Source organism: Pinus tabuliformis, chromosome 9 (assembly GCF_031772625.1).
Source record: "Pinus tabuliformis cultivar Carrire ecotype Pingquan chromosome 9, CPIR1, whole genome shotgun sequence".
NCBI classification, from domain to species: domain Eukaryota; kingdom Viridiplantae; phylum Streptophyta; class Pinopsida; order Pinales; family Pinaceae; genus Pinus; species Pinus tabuliformis.
Window position 1 is genome coordinate 900,309,007 of NC_142307.1, and position 20,725 is coordinate 900,329,731.

At 40.1% G+C, this 20,725-nt stretch overlaps 1 protein-coding gene across 8 annotated transcripts in view; it reads left to right on the forward strand.

Annotated features, from left to right (window-relative positions):
* The window catches only part of PAS1 (FKBP-type peptidyl-prolyl cis-trans isomerase family protein), a 434,604-nt gene that overhangs the window by 209,701 nt on the left and 204,178 nt on the right, over nt 1-20,725 (forward strand). For all 8 annotated transcript variants that reach the window (XM_089446138.1, XM_089446141.1, XM_089446137.1 and 5 more), the window contains exons 9-10: nt 1,568-1,652; nt 2,003-2,164. In XM_089446138.1, the coding sequence (XP_089302264.1) occupies nt 1,568-1,652; nt 2,003-2,164 (247 nt within the window). The remainder of the gene's footprint in view (nt 1-1,567; nt 1,653-2,002; nt 2,165-20,725) is intronic.

Consider the following 20,725-nt stretch of genomic DNA (forward strand, 5'->3'; position numbering starts at 1 on the left):
GTTGTCTACTATAAGGATGTTGTTGGAAACCCCACCTCCAGTCCTCAGAAAATTACAAATAGTTAACCCTGGGCTCTCCACCAAATACCCAGAATAACCCACGAAGGAATTGGCGAAATGTTGACCTTGGAATTCCCAAATTCCCCTTAGCTCCTCTAGATGTTGGCTGAGTTGGGACCCCTATTTGACCCCTTATATATGCCCAGAAAATTCTATAAAATTAGGAGTGTGATCCTTGCCCAAAACCCAGAAAAACCCAAAAATGGTTTCTTGTGGTTCCAACCTTCAAAAATTGACCCTTCACAACTCGACCCTCCTCCAATTTCGAATTTTGTTGCTGTGACTGATCCTGTCAATCTCCGCTCTCTCAACTCTAGCAATCCTCCTCAAATGGCCCTCCATGTGATCTCCTACTTCTCTCGGCCAGCTCCAGCTCTACAATTCCTTCCTCCGACTCCCACGTGAACCTAATGATGGCTCTTTATGCAAGCCCAGGTGACTATAAATCGAATTTCTCCAATGCAACAACCTCCTGCTCCAAAAATCTCTCGGAAGGTTGATCCTCCACTGTAGCTTCAATGCCCAAACTCCCCCGGTAGTTGCTGCCTGGATGAACCCACAAGCAACATCTGCGTGTTCCCCTTCTGTGTCCTCTAGAAACACGCACTGGCTGAGAGAAATGCTGAATGATATGACTGTGAAACTCCACCGGGTTCTCCTCCAAGGTAGTATGAATTGCCTTCCTAGGGTGGCACTCAAAGTCCACCGAAACAAGGGTTGAGATCTCTGCTCGGAGACACTCGTGTGCTAAACAACACAGTAACTTGGCTAAGTAGCTTGAGCAACTAAGGTTGAGTTCAATATGTCAAAAGATGAGATCCTAAAATGATGAGAATTGCCTTCCTTATATAGATTTTGTGGAGCATTTTCCCTCCATTTTCCCTTCATCGTGGGTTCCTCACTTAACCATCGATTTCCCTTCCATGCAATTCGAACTAGGGAATGCGTATTCTCCTAGTGTGGGCGGCCCCCACCTACAAATTAACCATATCAAAATAACTTCTACTAAGTCTAGCCTCCTAATAAAATCGAATGGGCCCTATCACCTCCAAAATCGACCCCAAAATGTAGAAATTAATCCTGTTCCAAAATAATGTAGGAAGGGACATTACATATCTATCTGGTTTTCTATAATTTACATACTTTGCATAAAGCTGTTATGTATTCAAAGCGTTAGATATGCCTTTCAGCCTGTCATTATGATGCATATAGATTTGTTGTTTGTAACAGATATTATTTTATAAGGACTTGACTTAGGATTTCCTTTACAATACATCAACTGCAAATGCTTATAGCTGTCATAATCTGTACTTTTGGCTTTGAAGTTAGAGCAATAGTCCTATATAAATGCTTTTAGTTGGACATTGATAAGATTAGATGATTGCTGATTGCCTTTGCGAATTTTTATCAGCTTTCATCAATAGGTTTTCTGAGATAATTAAATCATGTGTGGTTTAGCTTATACATTGATTCTTATATGGAATTCTGGTTGTCATGCTATTAATAGGATAACAGCAAGAACTCATGATGAGAGAACACTTTTTTCATTCAATGAAGGAGAGCCTTTCCACTTTACCATTGGGAAGAAAGAGGTTTGCGAGTATCCTGTTTTGATTTCCTTGAAAAGCTATTGTTTGCAGTGCTTGAATTATCAGGGATAAGATCTAGCATCTATATGTATGGCTTGATAAATAGTGTAAAATTTTGGTAAAATCGCATTGGAACATCTAATATTACTCAATTAGAAAACCATGTAGTTTTCATTTATCAGTGTACTTCATATTTCACTGCTCTGTCTTTCATGTTTCAGAATTTATTTTCAAAAATAGGTACATTGTTATGATGTAGCTGGTATATATCCTGTGTTTTCATCATACTTTGGAAAAAATTTCATTATTCTTCTTTTCAAGAGACAATATATCTTAAGATAATGTTGGCACAGGTGCCTGCAGGATTAGAAAAGGCTATTGGAACTATGACTAGACGGGAGAAGGCTATTATATATGTTAATGGTTCTTACATAACGGACGGTTCTGCCATGCCATCATTTCAAAATATAAATGAAGAGGTTCAATTTGAAGTAGAAATTGTTCAAATTATTCAGGTATGTTTTCCCTTACAGTATTGAGTAAACGATAAACTGCTTGTTGTTTTATATAGAACACTATCGAATTTAATTCCAAAGTATTACCCACATGTAAAGTTCATTCTTCAGTTCTTGAAGACTTTATTTACTTTGATGGTCATCAATTTGCATGTAATTCATTCTGGGAATTCAAACTTTATTTTTTTATTTTTCTATCAAGCTTATTAGATATTAAATTTTATAGTTGTAAAATATCAGTGCCCTGCTTTATTCGATGTTTGCTTTTAGAAACCGACTTCTATGGAATCTTCTATATATCCTCTTCCATGATTCTCTACTATAGGTTGGTAAAACCAAATTTACTGCATCTTAGGGAGTAACAAAACCACCACTTTCTGTGATGTTAAGTCACCTAACATGTCCTTACCCTCCGTCCCCCCAACATGTATTTCATGTGCCAGACATGACATGTTTGTGACACATGTTCGCCACGAATTTGATTCGTGTCCTATTCACAGGACACGAGATTGACTTGTATCAGACGTAAGCCCTACTCGTGTCCCGAAATTCAGACATGATTCTAATGAAAAAGCAGCTTGCAGCTTCATAAAATCTATTTTTTGCCTCATTCTCATGCATTTCAATCATAGGTTTGGAGCTCTCAGAGGTTTTGGAGTGCAATTAAGGGTGATTAAGCAATGTTAGAAGGGATTCCAAGTGTTGGGAAGTGGATTTGTCCAACCTCTACTAATGCTATGTAATTAATGGTAATGTTAAATTCTTAAAGTAAAAAGATGAATTTTTGACATTATCATTAATTGTTTCAGGATGTTTGAGAGTGGTTCCAACTTCATTGGATTTCATATGGAGAAAGTAGAATTTTAGATCCCACTCAAAATCCAACAATCTTAAAATTTTTTAGGATTTTAGGATTTTAGGGATTGCAATGTTGCCATTCGATTCTATCATGTATGAGGGTATGTAACTAGCATTTAATCAAGAGCACCAAGCCCTCTTTATACCTTGATGTTGGTGGTAGTGATTGTTGAACTCTATTTTGCACTTCCTAGTTCGTAGGCCATCACTTTAGATACCCCCTCAGGTTGTTTTCATGGATGGTTTGCAGAGGCATCTCGATTCCTTCAGTGGATGACCATCTCCCCAGAGCACCTTCCTGTTGAAGGAAGTTGGCATTGATGTCAAAATCTGTCCAAATGAAAGAGAAAGTTACATATTCAAATATCATATTTTGAAATATTGTTTTTGGATTTTTGAGGTCCCATTTAGATGCCCTATCTTTGAATGCATTTTTACTCCATTTACCTAGCTCAAATGGAAGCATAACATATATGGTTGAAAATCTTATTCTGATACCTTTCCAACAGTATGTGGCACTCCCTCTAACCCCTCATGGTTGAGGTGAAATGGTCTTTCGAATATTCACTATATATTTTTCTAGTTGCACAAGCCAATCCTACTAGTGGACAAGTCGACTTAGTCTAGATCACGAATGCACGATAAATAGGTGCAAGAAGGAGCATTTCAAGTTATTTGCTCAAGCAAGTTTGGATTTGTTCAAACAAGCGAAGTAAAGGAGTTTTGAGGTTCATACCTCATGAACCAGAAGTGAAGAGGAGCTGATTTGCAGAGACTTTCTCGGAAGGATTTTTTGCACATTTTTGAAGGGTTTTGGCTTATTTTTGAAGGGTTTTTTGTTAAAATCTGAAAGTTCTATGCAAAAATTTGAAAATCCTTTGTAGAAACTTGAAATCTCTATGCAAAAAACTAAATGTACTTTGCAAAAAACTAAATGTACTTTGCAAAAAACTGAATGAAACTGAATGTACTTTGCAGAAAGTTGAATGCATTTTGGAAAAAACTGAATGTACTTTGGAAAAAACTGAATGTTCTATGGTTGTTACAATTACTTAGAATATAGATTTCTTCTTCAAAACTGTTCAGATCGACAATTGTAGATAGAACATTAAGGATCATATGAAGACAACCAAGCACAAATATGAGACACTGAGACTTTGGTCCAATGACCATGGAAAAACCCCTCAAGGGGGAAAACCCAAATGATTCTTCTTCTGTTAGATTTCTTCAATTGTTCAACAGAGTACAAAAAGAGTGAGAATGAAAATGAGTAAAGTCACTAATGTCTGATCAACTTGCAGCTGAAATGCACTTGCTCTTTGCTTGAAGATCTCCTCCTTCTCTTGATTAGATCATGTCCTTCACACTTGTTCTAACTTTTCCCTCGCTCTTCCTCTTCACTAGCTCTCATACTTCTCTTACACACTCAACACTTATTCTCCTTCTTCACAATGAACATACTACTCTCAACTCTCACTTGCTCTTGCTTAAATAGGTGAGAAAGGAGAGGAGTTACAAAATGAATTCATGCCTTGAGCTAATAATAGAAGAATTGAATTCCATGAGAGAGGAGGTACTTGAGGAGAAGTGTAACTCATCCCAAGAATAGAGAGAGAGGTACACTTGTCTTGAGGAGTTACAATTCAAATTAGGAAGAGAGAGAGTTAGACATGAGGGAATATTTCGTGAGAGTTACAAATCAAATTGAACGAGAGACTTACAAGTGCATTTAATGAAGAGGAATTACACTTTTGCCATACATTGAATTAATGATGGAGAGCTACATTTTCTTAAGTGTGGAGTTACTATTTTATTCCAAGAGAGATTAAATTTTCCAAGTAAAAGATTCTCTATTTTATTTACCTATTTCATGAGAGAATTTGTTTTTATTAATCCATTAACGGTGGCTGACTTTAGACTATAATAATAATAATAATAATAATACTAGTAAGGATAAAAATATTAATTCTTGACTTGTATAATCATGATTGATTTGATTTTAAAGTGTACTCCATATGTTGAGATCATCCTTGATCATTTAGACATGACTTTCTATTTTTGGAAAGTGACTTCCAAATTGAGATGTGACTTAATATTTTTGGAAAGTCATATTAGATTGTTAGAAATGAAATTTTATTATAGGTGGTTCAAACAAAACTGAAAGATATGATTTCTTCTAGGAGAAATTCATCCCTGAGTTGCCAAATTTTAACACTCCCTCTCAGCTAGGGAGGAATTTCTTTCTGCATCAAAGATCTTTGCTTCCTTTGATCTCTTTCATTCATCTTAGTTCAACTTTGCTCTGTAACATCTATAACAATGAAGTTGCAATCTAAAGAAGAATCATCCACTTGACACAAATTTGGAAAGGAAAGGATCATCACATGTCACATAGACAAGGATTACACTCAACCAATTTTCATCTCAAAATAAAATTAAGTGATAGAATGCAGGGATCACATAGACAAGACTCAAACAAGTCACATAGACAAGAATCAAACACAACCAAGTGTCAAGTGGTGGAACACTTGCATCCTAGACAAGTCACAAAGACAAGTCTCACTACACCTATTGGCCAGATAGGTGGCTCTTCCCACGTCCTAGATTGTGGGTCGGATGCATACTGAGGCCTACTCTTGTTGTACATGTTAGTTTTTGGTAGCATTGGATGTGCTTTAGCCATGAAAATTGGTGTAGAGGCTAAGGCACATGAGTTCTAAAGAACCCAGGAACTGTTTGGTGAAATTCCACCTGGAATGTATTTTATTAAAACTAGGGCACGAAAGAGAGAGTGTTAATTTTAGGTAACAATGGTATGTTCTATGTTTAAGAGCAATTTACTTCAATTTCTTTATTAGCCCAATATCAATATTGAGTTTAGCAATCACATCAACATGATAGTAAAATGCAGATAGAACATAAACATAAATAGTAGAAGACAAGCAAAGACAAGAGGACATAAGATGTGGCACTAGCCATGGACAAACCCCAATGTGGGGAAACCCTTGATCAATTATTCTTATATTCTTCGATAGTTCAGTAGAAAGAGATAGCACAAATTACAAATCTGATAATTTATGACAGCAGTAGAAAAGCCCTAACTAGAAAAGTCAACGCTGCTCAAATAGGGCAGAATCCTTCCTCTAAACAACTCGGTCAAACCCAGTCAACTTCGGCCTCCAACAACAAGCTCAATCAGCCCAAAAAACTCCGAACAGTCCAGTCAAAGACTGGTCAAAGAAAGTCAAACTGCAGCCAGATCTAGGGCAGCCAACGTTGGTCAAATGAGAGGTCAGATCACCTCGATTTCAATGCCCAGATCTGCGGGCTGCCAAGGAGAAGATACCTCTCCCAATCCGCAGTCAAAAGAAGGTCAATGCTAGTCAACATAGCCCAAAATACAACCTCTGAAATTTGGTCAATGCTGGTCAATGCAGTCAAATAGTCAAACAGATCCTCCTTCCTTCACACGTGTGAGAGACAATTGCCCAGATTAGTGTACCCAATCAAGTGAGGAGAGAGAGACAACGCTAAGGATGAGCTGGGGGTTTGAATGCCTATTTTGCTCGCTAGCCGAGCTTGACAATTTGTCCATAATATAAATAAATTCATATCTTCATTTTTACATGTTGGAATCGAATGATCTTTAGATCAATCCTACACCTCTTGGAGAGAGGAATCCAAGAAAAATATCAGCTGTCATAAATAAGATGACTCATGTGGAATTTGGCCCTAGTTACCAATTTTAACACACTCTCAACTAGGGAGAACTCCATCTGCTAGTCGGTAGTGGTACTATCTCTACCATCTCTGCACTGCTGAACTATGAAGAAGAAGAAGTGATCGAGAATGTATCATACCATTCTCTACTCGCCGGAAGTCAGTCCCATATAAAAGAGAGTGTCTCATACCACTCTTACTGACCCGAAGTCAGTTCCAATCAAAAGAGAGTGTGTCATACCACTCTTACTACTCGGAGTCGGTTCTAATTGATCCCAGATCAATATTGGTCATCCTAGCACAGGGATTACTATAGTACACGATGCATCCATCGATAGTACTATGGTCCCTATCCTCATTTCCCCACTCATTGGCTAGATGAGAGGTAATTCCCATGAGTCCTAGACTGCATGGGTAGGATATCTCATCAGGAGAAGGATGAACCACTCATCCCGCCTACATGTCGCCACAGGGTATCACAGGGGAAGGCTGAACCACTCACCCTGTACACAGCAAACCACTAGGGGAAGGCTGAACCACTCATCTGAGGGTTGCTTATTGCTCCAAGAAGTACCCCAAGCCCCCTGGAGCTCCTAGAGGCCAATGTCCATATCATACAAGACCCTCAGGAGAGGGTCTCTCCACGACTCCAAGTCGTTCTCGGAAAGCTAAGAACTTGACCTTCCCTAGGGGCTTTGTCAGAATATCGGTGACCTACTCATCAGTCCCAATGTGATGGAGCCTTATTGCTCCTCGTTGTACCATATCCCGGATAAAGTGGTACTTGATATCTATATGTGTGGAGCGATCGTGAAACACAAGATTCTTTGATAATCGGATCCCACTCTGGTTGTCGCAGAGGATCACAGTGGTATCCAGTGCATGTCCAAATAGCTCACTGAAGAGCTTCCTCAACCAGAGAACTTCAGAGGAGGCCATACTAGCAACTATTTATTCAACCTCAATGGTGCTCAAGGCAACTAATTTCTTCTTCCTACTCATCCAGGATATCGAAGCAGAACCCAAAGAAAAACAACTCCCAGAAGTGCTCTTGCGATCCACCACATTGCCAATCCAATCAACATCATAATAACCATGTAGCCTCACATCTCTGGCAGTGTATCTCAGTCCATGAGTGATTTTTCCCTGAAGATATCTTAGAAGATTCTTGGCACCAATCCAATGTATATGATGAGGCTCAACCATATATTGGCTCAACGTGTTAACTGCAAAAGATATGTCCGGACGAGAGTTCACCAAGAACATCAGTGCTCCTATGGGTTGACGATACTCAGAAGCATTTCCCAATTCAGGTCCGGAAGCACTACCACATAACTTTTTGAAATTAAGTTCCATTGGGGTACTGACAGGTTTGCAGTTCACCATCCCAAATCTTTCCAATATCTTCACAACATATTTTCCTTGAGATAGGAAAATTTCTCTTGGCTTTTGCTAGATCTCCAACCCTAGTAAGTAGTGCATCAGTCCTAGGTCCTTCATCTCAAGTTTAGAAGCCAACTCCCTCTTACATTTGTGAAAGGGGGTTTGCACCTGTCAGAAATAGGTCGTCCACATAAAGTACCAGAATGAGAGGTTTATCATTTTCAACCTTAAAGTAAAGGTTCGGATCGACTTCACTTCTAGTGAATCTCAACAATATGGTGACCTGCTCATCAGTCCCAATGTGATGGAGCCTTATTGCTCCTCGTTGTACCATATCCTGGATAAAGTGGTACCTGATATCTATATGTGTGAAGCGATCGTGAAACACAGGATTCTTTGATAATCGGAGCCCACTCTGGTTGTCGCAGAGGATCACAGTGGTATCCAGCGCATGTCCAAACAGCTCACTGAAGAGCTTCCTCAACTAGACAACTTTAGAGGAGGCCATACTAGCAACTATGTATTCAGCCTTAATGGTGCTCAAGGCAACCGATTTCTTCTTCCTGCTCATCCAGGATACCGAAGCAGAACCCAAAGAAAAACAACTCTCAGAAGTGCTCTTGCAATCCACCACGTTGCCAATCCAATCAACATCATAATAACCATGTAGCCTCACATCTCTGGCAGTGTATCTCATTCCATGAGTGATTTTGCCCTGAAGATATCTCAGAAGATTCTTGGCACCAATCCAATGTATATGATGAGGCTCAACCATATATTGGCTCAACGTGTTAACTGCAAAAGATATGTCCAGACGAGAGTTCACTAAGAACATCAGTGCTCCTATGAGTTGACGATACTCAAAAGCATTTCCCAATTCAGGTCCGGAAGCACTACCACATAACTTCTTGAAGTTAAGTTCCATTGGGGTACTGACAGGTTTGCAGTTCACCATCCCAAATCTTTCCAATATCTTCACAACATAGTTTCCTTGAGATAGGAAAATTTCTCTTGGCTTTTGCTAGATCTCCAACCCTAGTAAGTAGTGCATCAGTCCTAGGTCCTTCATCTCAAGTTTAGAAGCCAACTCCCTCTTACATTTGTGAATGAGGGGCTTTGCACCTGTCAGAAAGAGGTCGTCCACATAAAGTACCAGAATGAGGGGCTTATCATTTTCAACCTTAAAGTAAAGGTTCGGATCGACTTTACTTCTAGTGAATCTCAACTTCATCAGATTTTTATCGATCCTCTCATACCAAACCCGGGGTGCTTGCTTCAAGCCATAGAGAGCTTTCTTCAACCTGCATACATGAGATTCTCGGTCATGAACCTCAAACCCCTCGGTTGTTCCACATAGACTTCCTCTTTGATCGAACCATGCAAGAAAGCGGTCTTGACATCCATCTGATTTATGTTCCATCCTTGTGAGGCAGCAAGGGCTATGATCGAGCAAATGGTGGTGTATCAGGCAACAGGTGCAAATATCTCATCGTGCTCAACATTTTAGTATAAAAGAAGGTGGCTTGATAGTCATTTAGACACACTTCACTCTTGATTTCTCTCCACTTGTTTTGGGTTTTAGTGGCAAGATAAATCTAAGATGATGAAGCCCTAGATGCAGGAGGAAAGGAGATGTTTTGGCCGCAGTCAAGAAGGGGTATATACGCTGTCCTAAATAGAGGTATGATGCCCTAACCGCAGTCCAGTCTAGGAGTTGAAGCTGCTGTCTAAGTTGTGCACTAATCCGCAATCAAGGAAGGGCTAACGCTGCCCTAAACGCAGTCTTAAAGGAAGGGTTATAGCCCAGCTTTGGAGGAGCCATAGCTGATGTAAAACGTGCCCTAGCCACAATCTATACATAGCTGAATATAAACAAGATAGAGACCTAAATGCAGTCACCTTAACGTTGTTCTAGGCCGCATTTTGTGGAGGGTTTCATGTGCCCTAAACTGCTGTGAGAAGGGATCTGAATGGTTCCTTATATGCAGTCTCATGACTGCCCTAGCCATAGGAAAAGAGAAGGTTACAGGTGCCCTTGACGCAGTCCATTAGGAGGATTGTTTAGAAGGACTGTTTAGGAGGTCTGCTATATCAAGGAGGACTGTTATGATGCAGCATGGAGGGCAGCATCTCATTGGAGGACAACCACAGTCATTAGGAGCAATTCTGGGCTAGTTTTGATGGGCTGTTAGGGACTGTGGTTAGTACCCTAACCAGTCCCAGAATTGCAACATTGCAGCAAGTTCAAGAGTTGACATTTCTATAGGCTAAATGTTGTTGCGTTAATGATGATTGGACACTATCTGGGATACGTTTGCTACAAGGGTTGCTATGTGCTAGGTTGCAGGCCATAGCACCATAGCAAGGGTTGCTAAGGGCAATCAAGGGTCTGCAACACAAGTGTCAAAGTGCAGCACTGTGATAATGAATTCTGCAACAAGATGCAGCATGATGGGCACAATAAGGTACTGCGTGATGATGCAACACAAGGAGGTGCAACAATGATGATATGGTGCAACAGTATGATGTGTGCAACATGATGACATGGTACATCAGTATGATGTGTGCAGCATGATAATATGGTACAATAGTATGATGTGTGCAGCAATATGATGTGTGTAGCATGGTAATGAGGTCCAACATGATGATTGGGTGTAGCACAGTGAGGTGCAGCATGGTGATGAGTCACCTTGTTTCAGTGGAAGCAGTATGCCTTCACCTCAACTTAGATCAGCTCCCTCATATGCTATCTTCTTAGAGAAGATCTCTGCTCTTATTTAGATAAGTCAAAAGGTTGACTTCTAATGTATATGTACCATCTCTCTCTGCTGAACTATTGAAGTACATATAAGAAGAATTGATCAAGGGTTTCCCCACATTGGGGTTTGTCCCTGGCTAGTGCCACATATTGTGTCCTCTTGTCTTGGCTTGTCTTCTGCGATTTATGTTTATGTTCTATTTGCATTTTACTATCATGCTAAATGTGATTGCTAATTTGGAATTGATATTGAGCTAATATGGAAAATTGAAGTAAATTTGCTATCAAGATAGAACATACCTATAATTAACAAGGTAGTCACAGGCTTGCAGTTCACCATCCCAAATCTTTCCAATATCTTCACAACATATTTGAGATAGGAAAATTTCTCTTGGCTTTTGCCAGATCTCCAACCCTAGGAAGTAGTGCATTAGTCCTAGGTCCTTCATCTCAAATTCAGAAGCCAACTCCCTCTTACATGTGTGAATGAGAGGGTCTGCACCTGTCAGAAAGAGGTCGTCCACATAAAGTACTATAATGAGAGGTTTATCATTTTCAACCTTAAAGTAAAGGTTCGGATCGACTTCACTTCTAGTGAATCTCAGCTTCATTAGATAGTTATCGATCCTCTCATACCAAGCTTGAGGTGCTTGCTTCAAGCCATAGAGAACTTTCTTCAACCTGCATACATGAGATTTCTGGTCATGAACCTCAAACTCGTCGGGTTGTTCCACATAGACTTTCTCTTTGATCGAACCATGCAAGAAAGTGGTTTTGACATCCATCTGATGTATGTTCCATCCTTGTGAGGCAACAAGGGCTATGATTGAGCGAATGGTGGTATATCGAGCAACAGGTGAAAATATCTCATCGTAATCTACACCTTCCTTTTGAGAGAGGCCTTAAGCAACAAAGCGAGCCTTGAACTTTTCTGCACTTCCATCGGCTCCATGCTTGATTTTGTAGAGCCACTTAGAGGTGACAACCGATTTGTCCTGGGATCTAGGGACCACATCCTAGACATCATTCTTCATAATAGATTCGTATTCTTCATTCATAGCATCCTTCCATACTTGTTGCTTCCCGAATTTTTCAAATGATGAAGGCTCATTTTGTGACGGTCAAGTATCCTTGATACCTGTTCGACTTTTTGCTCTCACGAAAAGTCCCCCTTGGTGCAATATGTCTCTCGATATCTTTGAGAGTCTCCCTAAGCCATGAGGGTCTCCTCTTGGAGGAGGAGGGTTCTTGGGGAGGAGGATCAATAGGATCCATAGGTTCATCAACATCAAGCGTTGTTTCATCCTCTTTTTCAACATGTTTTCTGGTGTCAGCTTCTTTGCCCTTCCTTGGGATAGGAAGGTTGTTGATCTTGCTAAGGGCCATATCTTCGTCAAAGGTGACATCATGACTTATCTCAACTTCCCTTTGACTAGCCACATAAATTCTATATCCCTTAGCAATTTCACTAGGGCCAAACTCCATGTGGGTCTCCCTATTTATGGCAGCTGATATTTTTCTTGGATTCCTCTCATTGAGAGGTGTAGGATTGATCTAAAGATCATTCGATTTCGACATGTATTCATGGAGATATGAATTTTTTTGTGTTACTTGACAATTTGTCAAGGTCGGCCAACAACCAAATTACCCCGACCTATCCTCAACGTTTTATTATAAATAGAAGAGGTCTTCAAGTCATTTACACACACTCATCTCTTGTGATCTCTCTCTTCATTTGTTTGGGTTTTGGTGAAAGAGAGATCTAGAGGGAGTGTCCTAATCACAGTCATGGAGGAGTCTTATACACTACCCTAATGAAGATCAAGCTTTGGTCATGAAGGAGACTTATACGTTGTTCAAGTAAGGTCACCTAGCCACAGTCCTAGGAGGAGACATCTAGCCGCAGAGAAAGGAGTAATCTAGCCACATAGAAAGGAGGGTCAAGCCATGCCCTAATCCGCTATCAAAGTAGGACTAATGTTGCCATAGTCGCAGTCCTAAAGGAGGTGATCTTAGCCACAGTTGAAGAGGCCCTAACCAACATCATGTGAAGGTCTAAATCCGTAGTCTATTGAGCCTTTATACACAGCTAGTTGAATGGATCTAACTCCGCAGCAGTTAGACCCTTATACGCAACTCAAAGAGACCTTGTTGCAACCACCTAAGCCGCTGTCATAATGCCACATTGTTGTAGGTGACAGCGTGGCCATTTCAGGATTGTTTGGGTATGTTCAAGTTGTTCTTGAACTCGATATGCTGGGCAGAAGAATCCGCAAAAGGGAGGAGCTAGGGACTGCTGCTTAAGGGCTGTGTGGATCATTGTTTGGAGGGACTAAAATTGTGTTCCACTGCTGGGCTAGGCCGCAGGCTATAGCCAGTAGTTGAACCTCTCTAAGTGTTGCGTTCAGAAAGATAGCAGCCTTATAAGGCAGCGTGTGGTTGGATGGATTGTATGAAAGCTAGCCGCAATCAATAGGTGGATTGTGGGGTATGTTTAGGGTGTTGTAGCACGCTGAGTTTGTGCCCTAACTAGTGACCAGGTCTGCCATGAAATGCATCAATTGAAAGGTGCTAGATTAGCAGCCTTGTCATGATTAGTGAAGCAGCGAAGGAAGGAGAATCTCATTGAAGGAAAGCCTCAGTATTTTGGGTAATTGGTTGAGTTGTTCTAGGCCTATCATCTGCAACATATCTTCAGTCCTTGTTATCAGATCTGCAACCTCATTGTGTCATCTTCATGGTGAAGATCTCTGATGTCTGATCTCCTATTTTGGCAAGTCAAGTATTGACTTCAAATGTATTTGTACTATCTCTCTCTCTGCTGAACTATTGAAGAATATAAGAGGAATTGATTAAGGGTTTCCCCACATTGGGGTTTGTCCCTAGCTGGTGCCACATCTTATGTCCTTTTGTCTTGGCTTGTCTTCTGCTGTTTATGTTTATGTTCTATCTGCACTTTACTATCATGCTAATGTGATTGCTCATATGGATATTGATGTTGAGCTAATAAGAAAATTGAAGTAAATTGCTCTAAGCATAGAACATCGCAAAATTTAACACTTTCATAGGTGTCAAGGGTCCTTCCTCCTTTATCAGAGTTGTCTTGCCTTGTTTCGGGAGATATCTTCAAAGTATCTTGTCAGATAGTGATTCTTGGTGATCATGGTGTTCTTCACATGCTTGAGTCCTTTCTTCATTTGCTTCTTCTTAGATAGACAGGTCAACCATCTTATGCTTCTTGTGAGAGCATTTCTTTATTGCTTTCTTCCTGGACCAGTCAATGTTTCTTCTTGCTTCGTAGTCAACAATCTTATACTCCTTATGTGAGAATATTCTTTTGTTGACCTTTATTGCATTGTAGTACATGCCTTCAAGCATGTCCTTGGTGAAAGAGATTCTTTCATAGTTGATCATGTTATAGAACTATTCCCATGTCTCAATAATATACAAATGATAACATGACTAAACTTTGATGCATACATATCTCATCTTGATTCTCCTTTGATCATCTTAGCTTCATTTGGTTGTCCTTGGTGTGGCCCTTCTTGCTTTATCTTAGCTTGCCTGCATATCATCCTTTTCTTAAATCCCATGAATGGGATTCCTTGGTGAAAGAGATTCTTTCATAGTTCCTTGGTGAAAGAGATTCTTTCATAGTTGATCATGTTATAGAACTATTCCCATGTCTCAATAATATACAAATGATAACATGACTAAACTTTGATGCATACATATCTCATCTTGATTCTCCTTTGATCATCTTAGCTTCATTTGGTTGTCCTTGGTGTGGCCCTTCTTGCTTCATCTTAGCTTGCCTACATATCATCCTTTTCTTAAATCCCATGAATGGGATTCCTGATGAGACATCTGCTTTGGTTCATGAACCTTCTTTTGAAGATTCCATTATAGGATCTTAAAGACCCTTGCCTTGCAAATGTTTCTTTTCTTTTGATGATGGAGGTCTTCTAAGATTCTTAATCATGATCAATCTTCTTTTATCATGGATGAGGTCCTATACTAGGTATGCTCCATCTATATGAATATCTTGAGCTATATCTACCTTGCTCCTATATAAGATATTTCTATCCATTCATTTTTATTCTCATTATAAATGCTACATCTTCATGAGTATTTAGAACTCTATGTACTTCATGCTTCTAGATTCTAGAAGATGTTTCTAGTCATGCAATTTTATTTTATTCCTACATGCTCCTATCCTACTCAAAACTTTGAAAGAAGACTTGAAATAAAGAGTTTGACCTAGTCATAGTAGAGATCCGGAGGATTTTCTTTCTTTTCTTCTTCTTTCACCTCTTGAGTCATGTGAGCTTCTTCCCTCCTTCTTTTGTTGTTGTTGTACTTTTTAAGCTTAGGGCAATTCCTTTTGTAATGTCCATATTCTTCGCATCCAAAACATTGGATTTTGGACATGTCTTTGTTGTTTGTTCTTCGTGGGCCAATTTTGCGAAATTTTCCCTTTCTCTTGGCCATGGTAGCAAATGCTTGCTCCTTTGATCCCACATCTTCTTTTGTTCTAAGTATGGTTTCCACTGTCCTGCATAGAGACCACATTTCACTGAGTGTGGTTGCTTCCTTCTTGGCACATATGCTAGATGTGAAGTTGCCCCAATCCTCAGGTAGAGCATTGAGTACTACAGTGGTCATTTCTCTGTCAGACATGACTTCCCCAAGCTCTTGAAGTTGATCTCTCATCTCAGAGATCTTTATGAAGTAGGGAGCTATTCCTTCCTTTGTTATATTCATCTTGTACAATTCATTCCTTAGAGATATTACTTCTCTGATTGTGGATACCAAGAATAGTTCTACTAGCTTATCATAAATTTATTTTGATGTTTCAAATTTGGAGACATAAGGAATGAGAGAGTCTTTGATTGATTCTATTAGAATTGTTTGAGCTCTTGTCTCATCCTTATTGTACTTAGCTAAGGCTTGAGTTTGTTCCTTAGTAGGGATAGTGATATTCCCTTTGACATGTTCTAGGAGTTCATTCTCCTTGAGAAGTAAATCTGTCCTCTTCTTCCATACAAGAAAGTTATTGGTACCTACCAATTTGTTGCTTTCCTTGCAAAAAGACTGGTGTATATTCAGAAGGGGACATATACTTACTTGATAGATTTTGAGATGTAGTAGATTTGCTTTCTCCTTGAAGACTTGATGGCTTGCCTTCAGAGTTGTTTGATGACTTGTAGCTTGATGTAGGTCCTGCTTTGATTTGCTCTTCTTGTAGGTGCCTTTGTGTAGGGATTTTCTTCTTGCTATGGTAGGCCTTCTTTTCCTTGAGTAGATTTGGCTTGATGCTTCAACCTTGTAGATGCCTTTCCTTGATGACTGTTCTTGAGTTGCCCTTTCCTTGATGTGTCACCTTAGCTCTGAAACCATGTTGAAGAATCTAGGGCAATGAGGTGTAATGAGATTCTTCTTGACTTGATAACAATTTATGAAGCACTTTTAGAATTATCTTAGCTTGATCTTCTTCTTATTATTAGTGTGTGTGTTTCATCAAACTGCTACCAAAAATATAAAGACAAGAACACAGATGTTGGCTCTCTGCCAGGGCCAAAACCTCTCTTCTCTGAGAGGAAAACCCTTGTGTAAGTTTTCTCTTATTGAAACTTCTTTCTTGATCAATGCCAAACCATAGACCCTTGACTAGGATGACCTCCAAGCACAAGTCATGTCCTCTCCTCTTTTCTGCACTTTGTTCCCCCAGCACATAGGCTTCCTCGTTTCGGCACCTTGCTCCCCAGCACTTCGTCCTCCTTTTGTGTTTCTTGTCTAGATATAATAAGGATAAGGATAAGGATAATTTTATTAATGTCCAAAAAATGACCATAATAGGTCAACAGGATTGTCGGTTACAATGATTACATCATACCAAGCCGGTGGACCAAACGACCCCCTTTAACATTTCTTTTTAAAGAGCAGAAATTACATCTATAATCTAAGTAAATGTAAATGTAGAAGCTAGAAGCTCTTGGCTTCGAAACAAAGCACTGCGATGAAGCAGAGAAGGAGAAGGACGAGTCTCTTGTCCAGTTCCTACTCCTAACATCCGAGGTCGAGAGAAGAAAACTAAGAGAAGCTTGTCAAAGTTTGCTGTCCTGTGGGCATACTGGGCTGTCGTTGTTGTCGCCTGGAGGTTCTAGGGCACCTCCCAGGGGTGGATCCAATCCTGGAGCGCTGGTGCAGTTTGGTGGGTCGGCCCCCCTGGGACCGCACTGTTCTGGTCTCAGTGTCTGTGGGTCAGTCAATGGTTATTTTGGTGCCCAACGCTAATGGTAGCGCCTTAAAGAAGTCTGTGATCTTCTGTGTGGTGTCTGATCTGGTGGGGGGCTGAAGAAAACGAGTTCGAAATCTAAAGGCCTCCCAGAGATAAAGTGCAAGGCATCTTGGATCAAAATATCTGAGGAAGCTGGTCAAAGTCTCAAAAGACCTGAAGAGACAATGGAAACGACCTCGAATCTCGTAGTAAGCAGGGCATCCGAAGATGAAGTGTGTCTTTGTCTCTATCTCCTGTAAGTGGCAGAGTTGGCAAATCCTATCTGCCCTATCGATGTGGTGATCTGTCTCCACCTGGAGTCTGTGAGACCCAACTTTGAGCTGCCCGAGGGGGATTCTATGGGCATGCATCCAATGCAGGAATGTGTACTGGGGTCTGATGATGAGCCTGTCCCTGATCTCCAGGCAATGCTTTACGTAGAAGGCCATTTTTGGACGCAACCCATTGGGAGGATTGGTCCATGTAGTTTGAATGTATCGTCTGTAAATATCCTCCTTAATGATTTTATTCAGCTCTTGCTGATTGGGAAGGAGGTGGCCTGGAGCATTCAGAGAGTACTGAAAAGGAGGGAGATGGTCAATCTGGATTCCTGAAGCCTCTAGAAGCTCTGTCACACCGGTGTACCAACATTTGGATTGGCCTTTCCTTGAGTGAGCCTTCTAGATGAGGTGTTCCTCTTCGATCCCTTGCTTAAGTAGACTTCTTCTTTGACCAAACGAGATCCTTCTTGAGATATGGGTGTATGACTGTATTGTTGTTCTGCTGCCTTAGTTTTCTCACGTGCGGAGGGTACCCTTAGTGAATTAGGGTCCTTCCTCCTTCGCTAGAGAGAGAGAGACTTCTTTGCTTGACTTGGGAGGCCTTGTAAGGCTAGTAACTATCCCAAACACCAATGAATCTTGCATTGAAATCTTACTGTTTCTATATCCACAATCTGTCCTCCTTATCCTCGCACGTGTGACTGTTTCTAGCCCTAGAAACAGTCCCTAAACTTTGCTGAGTTTCCTCCTTCCTTCGCTGCACTTTTGGAGACCCTTTAAACTTCCTTTACCTTTTTCTCGGCTTATCGCTTTGCTGATTTCAGAGCTTGCGTTATCTCTTTTATGAGGGAGTGGACAACCTCTATATATAGAGGACTGTCCCTCCTCTAGGTAGACATTCTTGTGTAGGACGTTACTGCATGGAGAGGACTTGGACTTGTCTTGGAGGTATTCCTTTGACCTTTATACTATTTTATACATAGTGTAACATGCCCTTAAGATCTTCAATATTTTCTTTTGACTATTTGACTCACCTATAGCACTTTAACTTGTGCTAGACCTATTTCAATGAGCAAGAAACTCATTGACATATATTATAAAAATTTTATTTCTTTTCTTGAATAAATACAAATATCAAAAATACATTTATGAAGACCGAACCTAGTTACATTTTCTTCAACACCTTGGACTACCTTCTTTTTAGCTTCCTCCACTCCTTTGGTGAAATGGACTTCTTTTCTATCTTTCTTGTTATTTCCCTTCTTGAGCTTAGGACAATCTTTCCTGTAATGCTTATAGAATTGAATCTTAGTTATGTTCTTCTTTCCTTTTTGAGGACCAAATTTTCCAAAATTCTCCTTCCCTCCGGCAAATGTGTGAACACCTTTTCCCTCAGCCTGTTTTCTTCTATCTTGCATAGAAACCACAAGTTGTTGAATGGAATAGCTTTCTTATCCTCATAGGCATTTGTTACCTTGTTCATCAGTTAGTTCATTTAGAACAATGAAGATTATCTCCTTATCCGATATCATCTCTCCTAGATCTTGCAGTTGAGATCTTATGAAGATATCCCTTCATCCTTTGATACCTTCAATTTGTGTAGATCAGATCTAAGTGATATGACCTTTCTTATCGCATCTTTAGAGAATAGTTCTACCAGCTTATCATATATCTCTTTTGATGTCTCCAATCCTGCTATATAGGGAATGAGGGGACCTTTGACTGATTTCATAAGAATCCCTTGAGCCCTTTGATCCCTTTCCATGTATTCAGATAATGGTTTTCCTTCAGATGGTTTGGAGACTTTTCTAATGGCTTCATTCTCTTCGAGGACTATTTCTATCCTCCTTTTCCATGCAAGGAAGTTCTGATGACCCAACCAGCTTATAGATCTCCTTGCAAAACAAAGTCATTTTATTAGATTTAGATTATAGAATAAAAGATACTTACTTGTCAAGTGAAGATAAAATCTTCAACTTGATCCCTTTGTTGATGATGATTGATGAAGATGTCTTGATGCTCCTCAGATGATCTTCTTTAAGGATAAGGAGGTCCTTGCTTCAATGAGGGGGAGATTGCCTTGGAACCTTTTGAAGATGATGGCAATGCCTTTAGCCTTCTTTGGATAACTAGCCTTCAAGATACTTCGACTTCTTCGGTGGTAAATGTTGCAGATCCCAGAAATGCTTCTAGGGCTTCGACTTTCTCCAAGATTATGCAACCTTTGTCCTAGAAATGCTTCTCTTGGATGTCTATACTTTGGGCTACCTTGCATTGTAGATCTCTTAAACTCGATGAGCATCTTTGTGGTCTTTTGATGATGACTAGAGGATCCAAAAGTTTTGTTGGTGTAGACTTCTTCTTCGATCTAGGGTTTGATACTTCGATGTAGATCTCGACTTCACTTTGATATCCTTCGACTTGCTTTGATGCCTTTCTTGAAACTCAATCCTTGAGTGTCTCTTTGATTAGATGCACTTTTCTTGACTTTGTCACCTTAGCTCTGATACCATGTTGAGAAATCTAGGGCATCATGAATTAGGTGATTTCTCTTCCATTAGTAACTACTTGTGAGTGCTTTTACAACTTTAGATTAGGATCTTCTTTACTTAAGTTATTAGTGTTCTTCTTCATCAAACAACTACCAAGGCATGAACATAAATAGACAAGATACATAGAATGTAGGTTATGAGCTAGGGCCAAAACCTCTCATTCTTTGAGAGTAAAACCTGCACAAATTCTTCTTATAGAGATTCCAATTGACGAATACCAAGACCCTTGACCTATTTTCCACTCCAAGACCAAGACACTAGTTCTCTTGAGTGTCAACCTTGTGCTCTTTTCTTCGTCTTGACTTCTCTTCGATTTCGACCTTCTTAGCACCGAGATATCATCATCACCGAGACTTTGTCACTGACCGAGATCTCTTTACTGGCTGTGATCCTTTCTCTGTGGTAGTATAAAGACTTTCTCACTTTGTAATACTGAACTACAATGGCACCGAATTTGTGAGGCATCAAACCCTTCTCACTGTGGCATCATCAAACTGTAATGATACCGAATTGTGAGACCTTCAAACTCTTCTTGCTGTGGTAGCTCTGAACTGTGGTAACACCGAATTTGTCACTGTAATTGTTTTCCGAATCTCAGAGATAAACCTGAACTCCTTGACTGTGAGATAACACCAAACTTATCTCAGCAATCCTGTAGCCTTATCCGAGCTACTTCAGCGAACTTGCCTCTGCAATCCTGTACCTTATCTGAGCTTCTTCACCGAATTG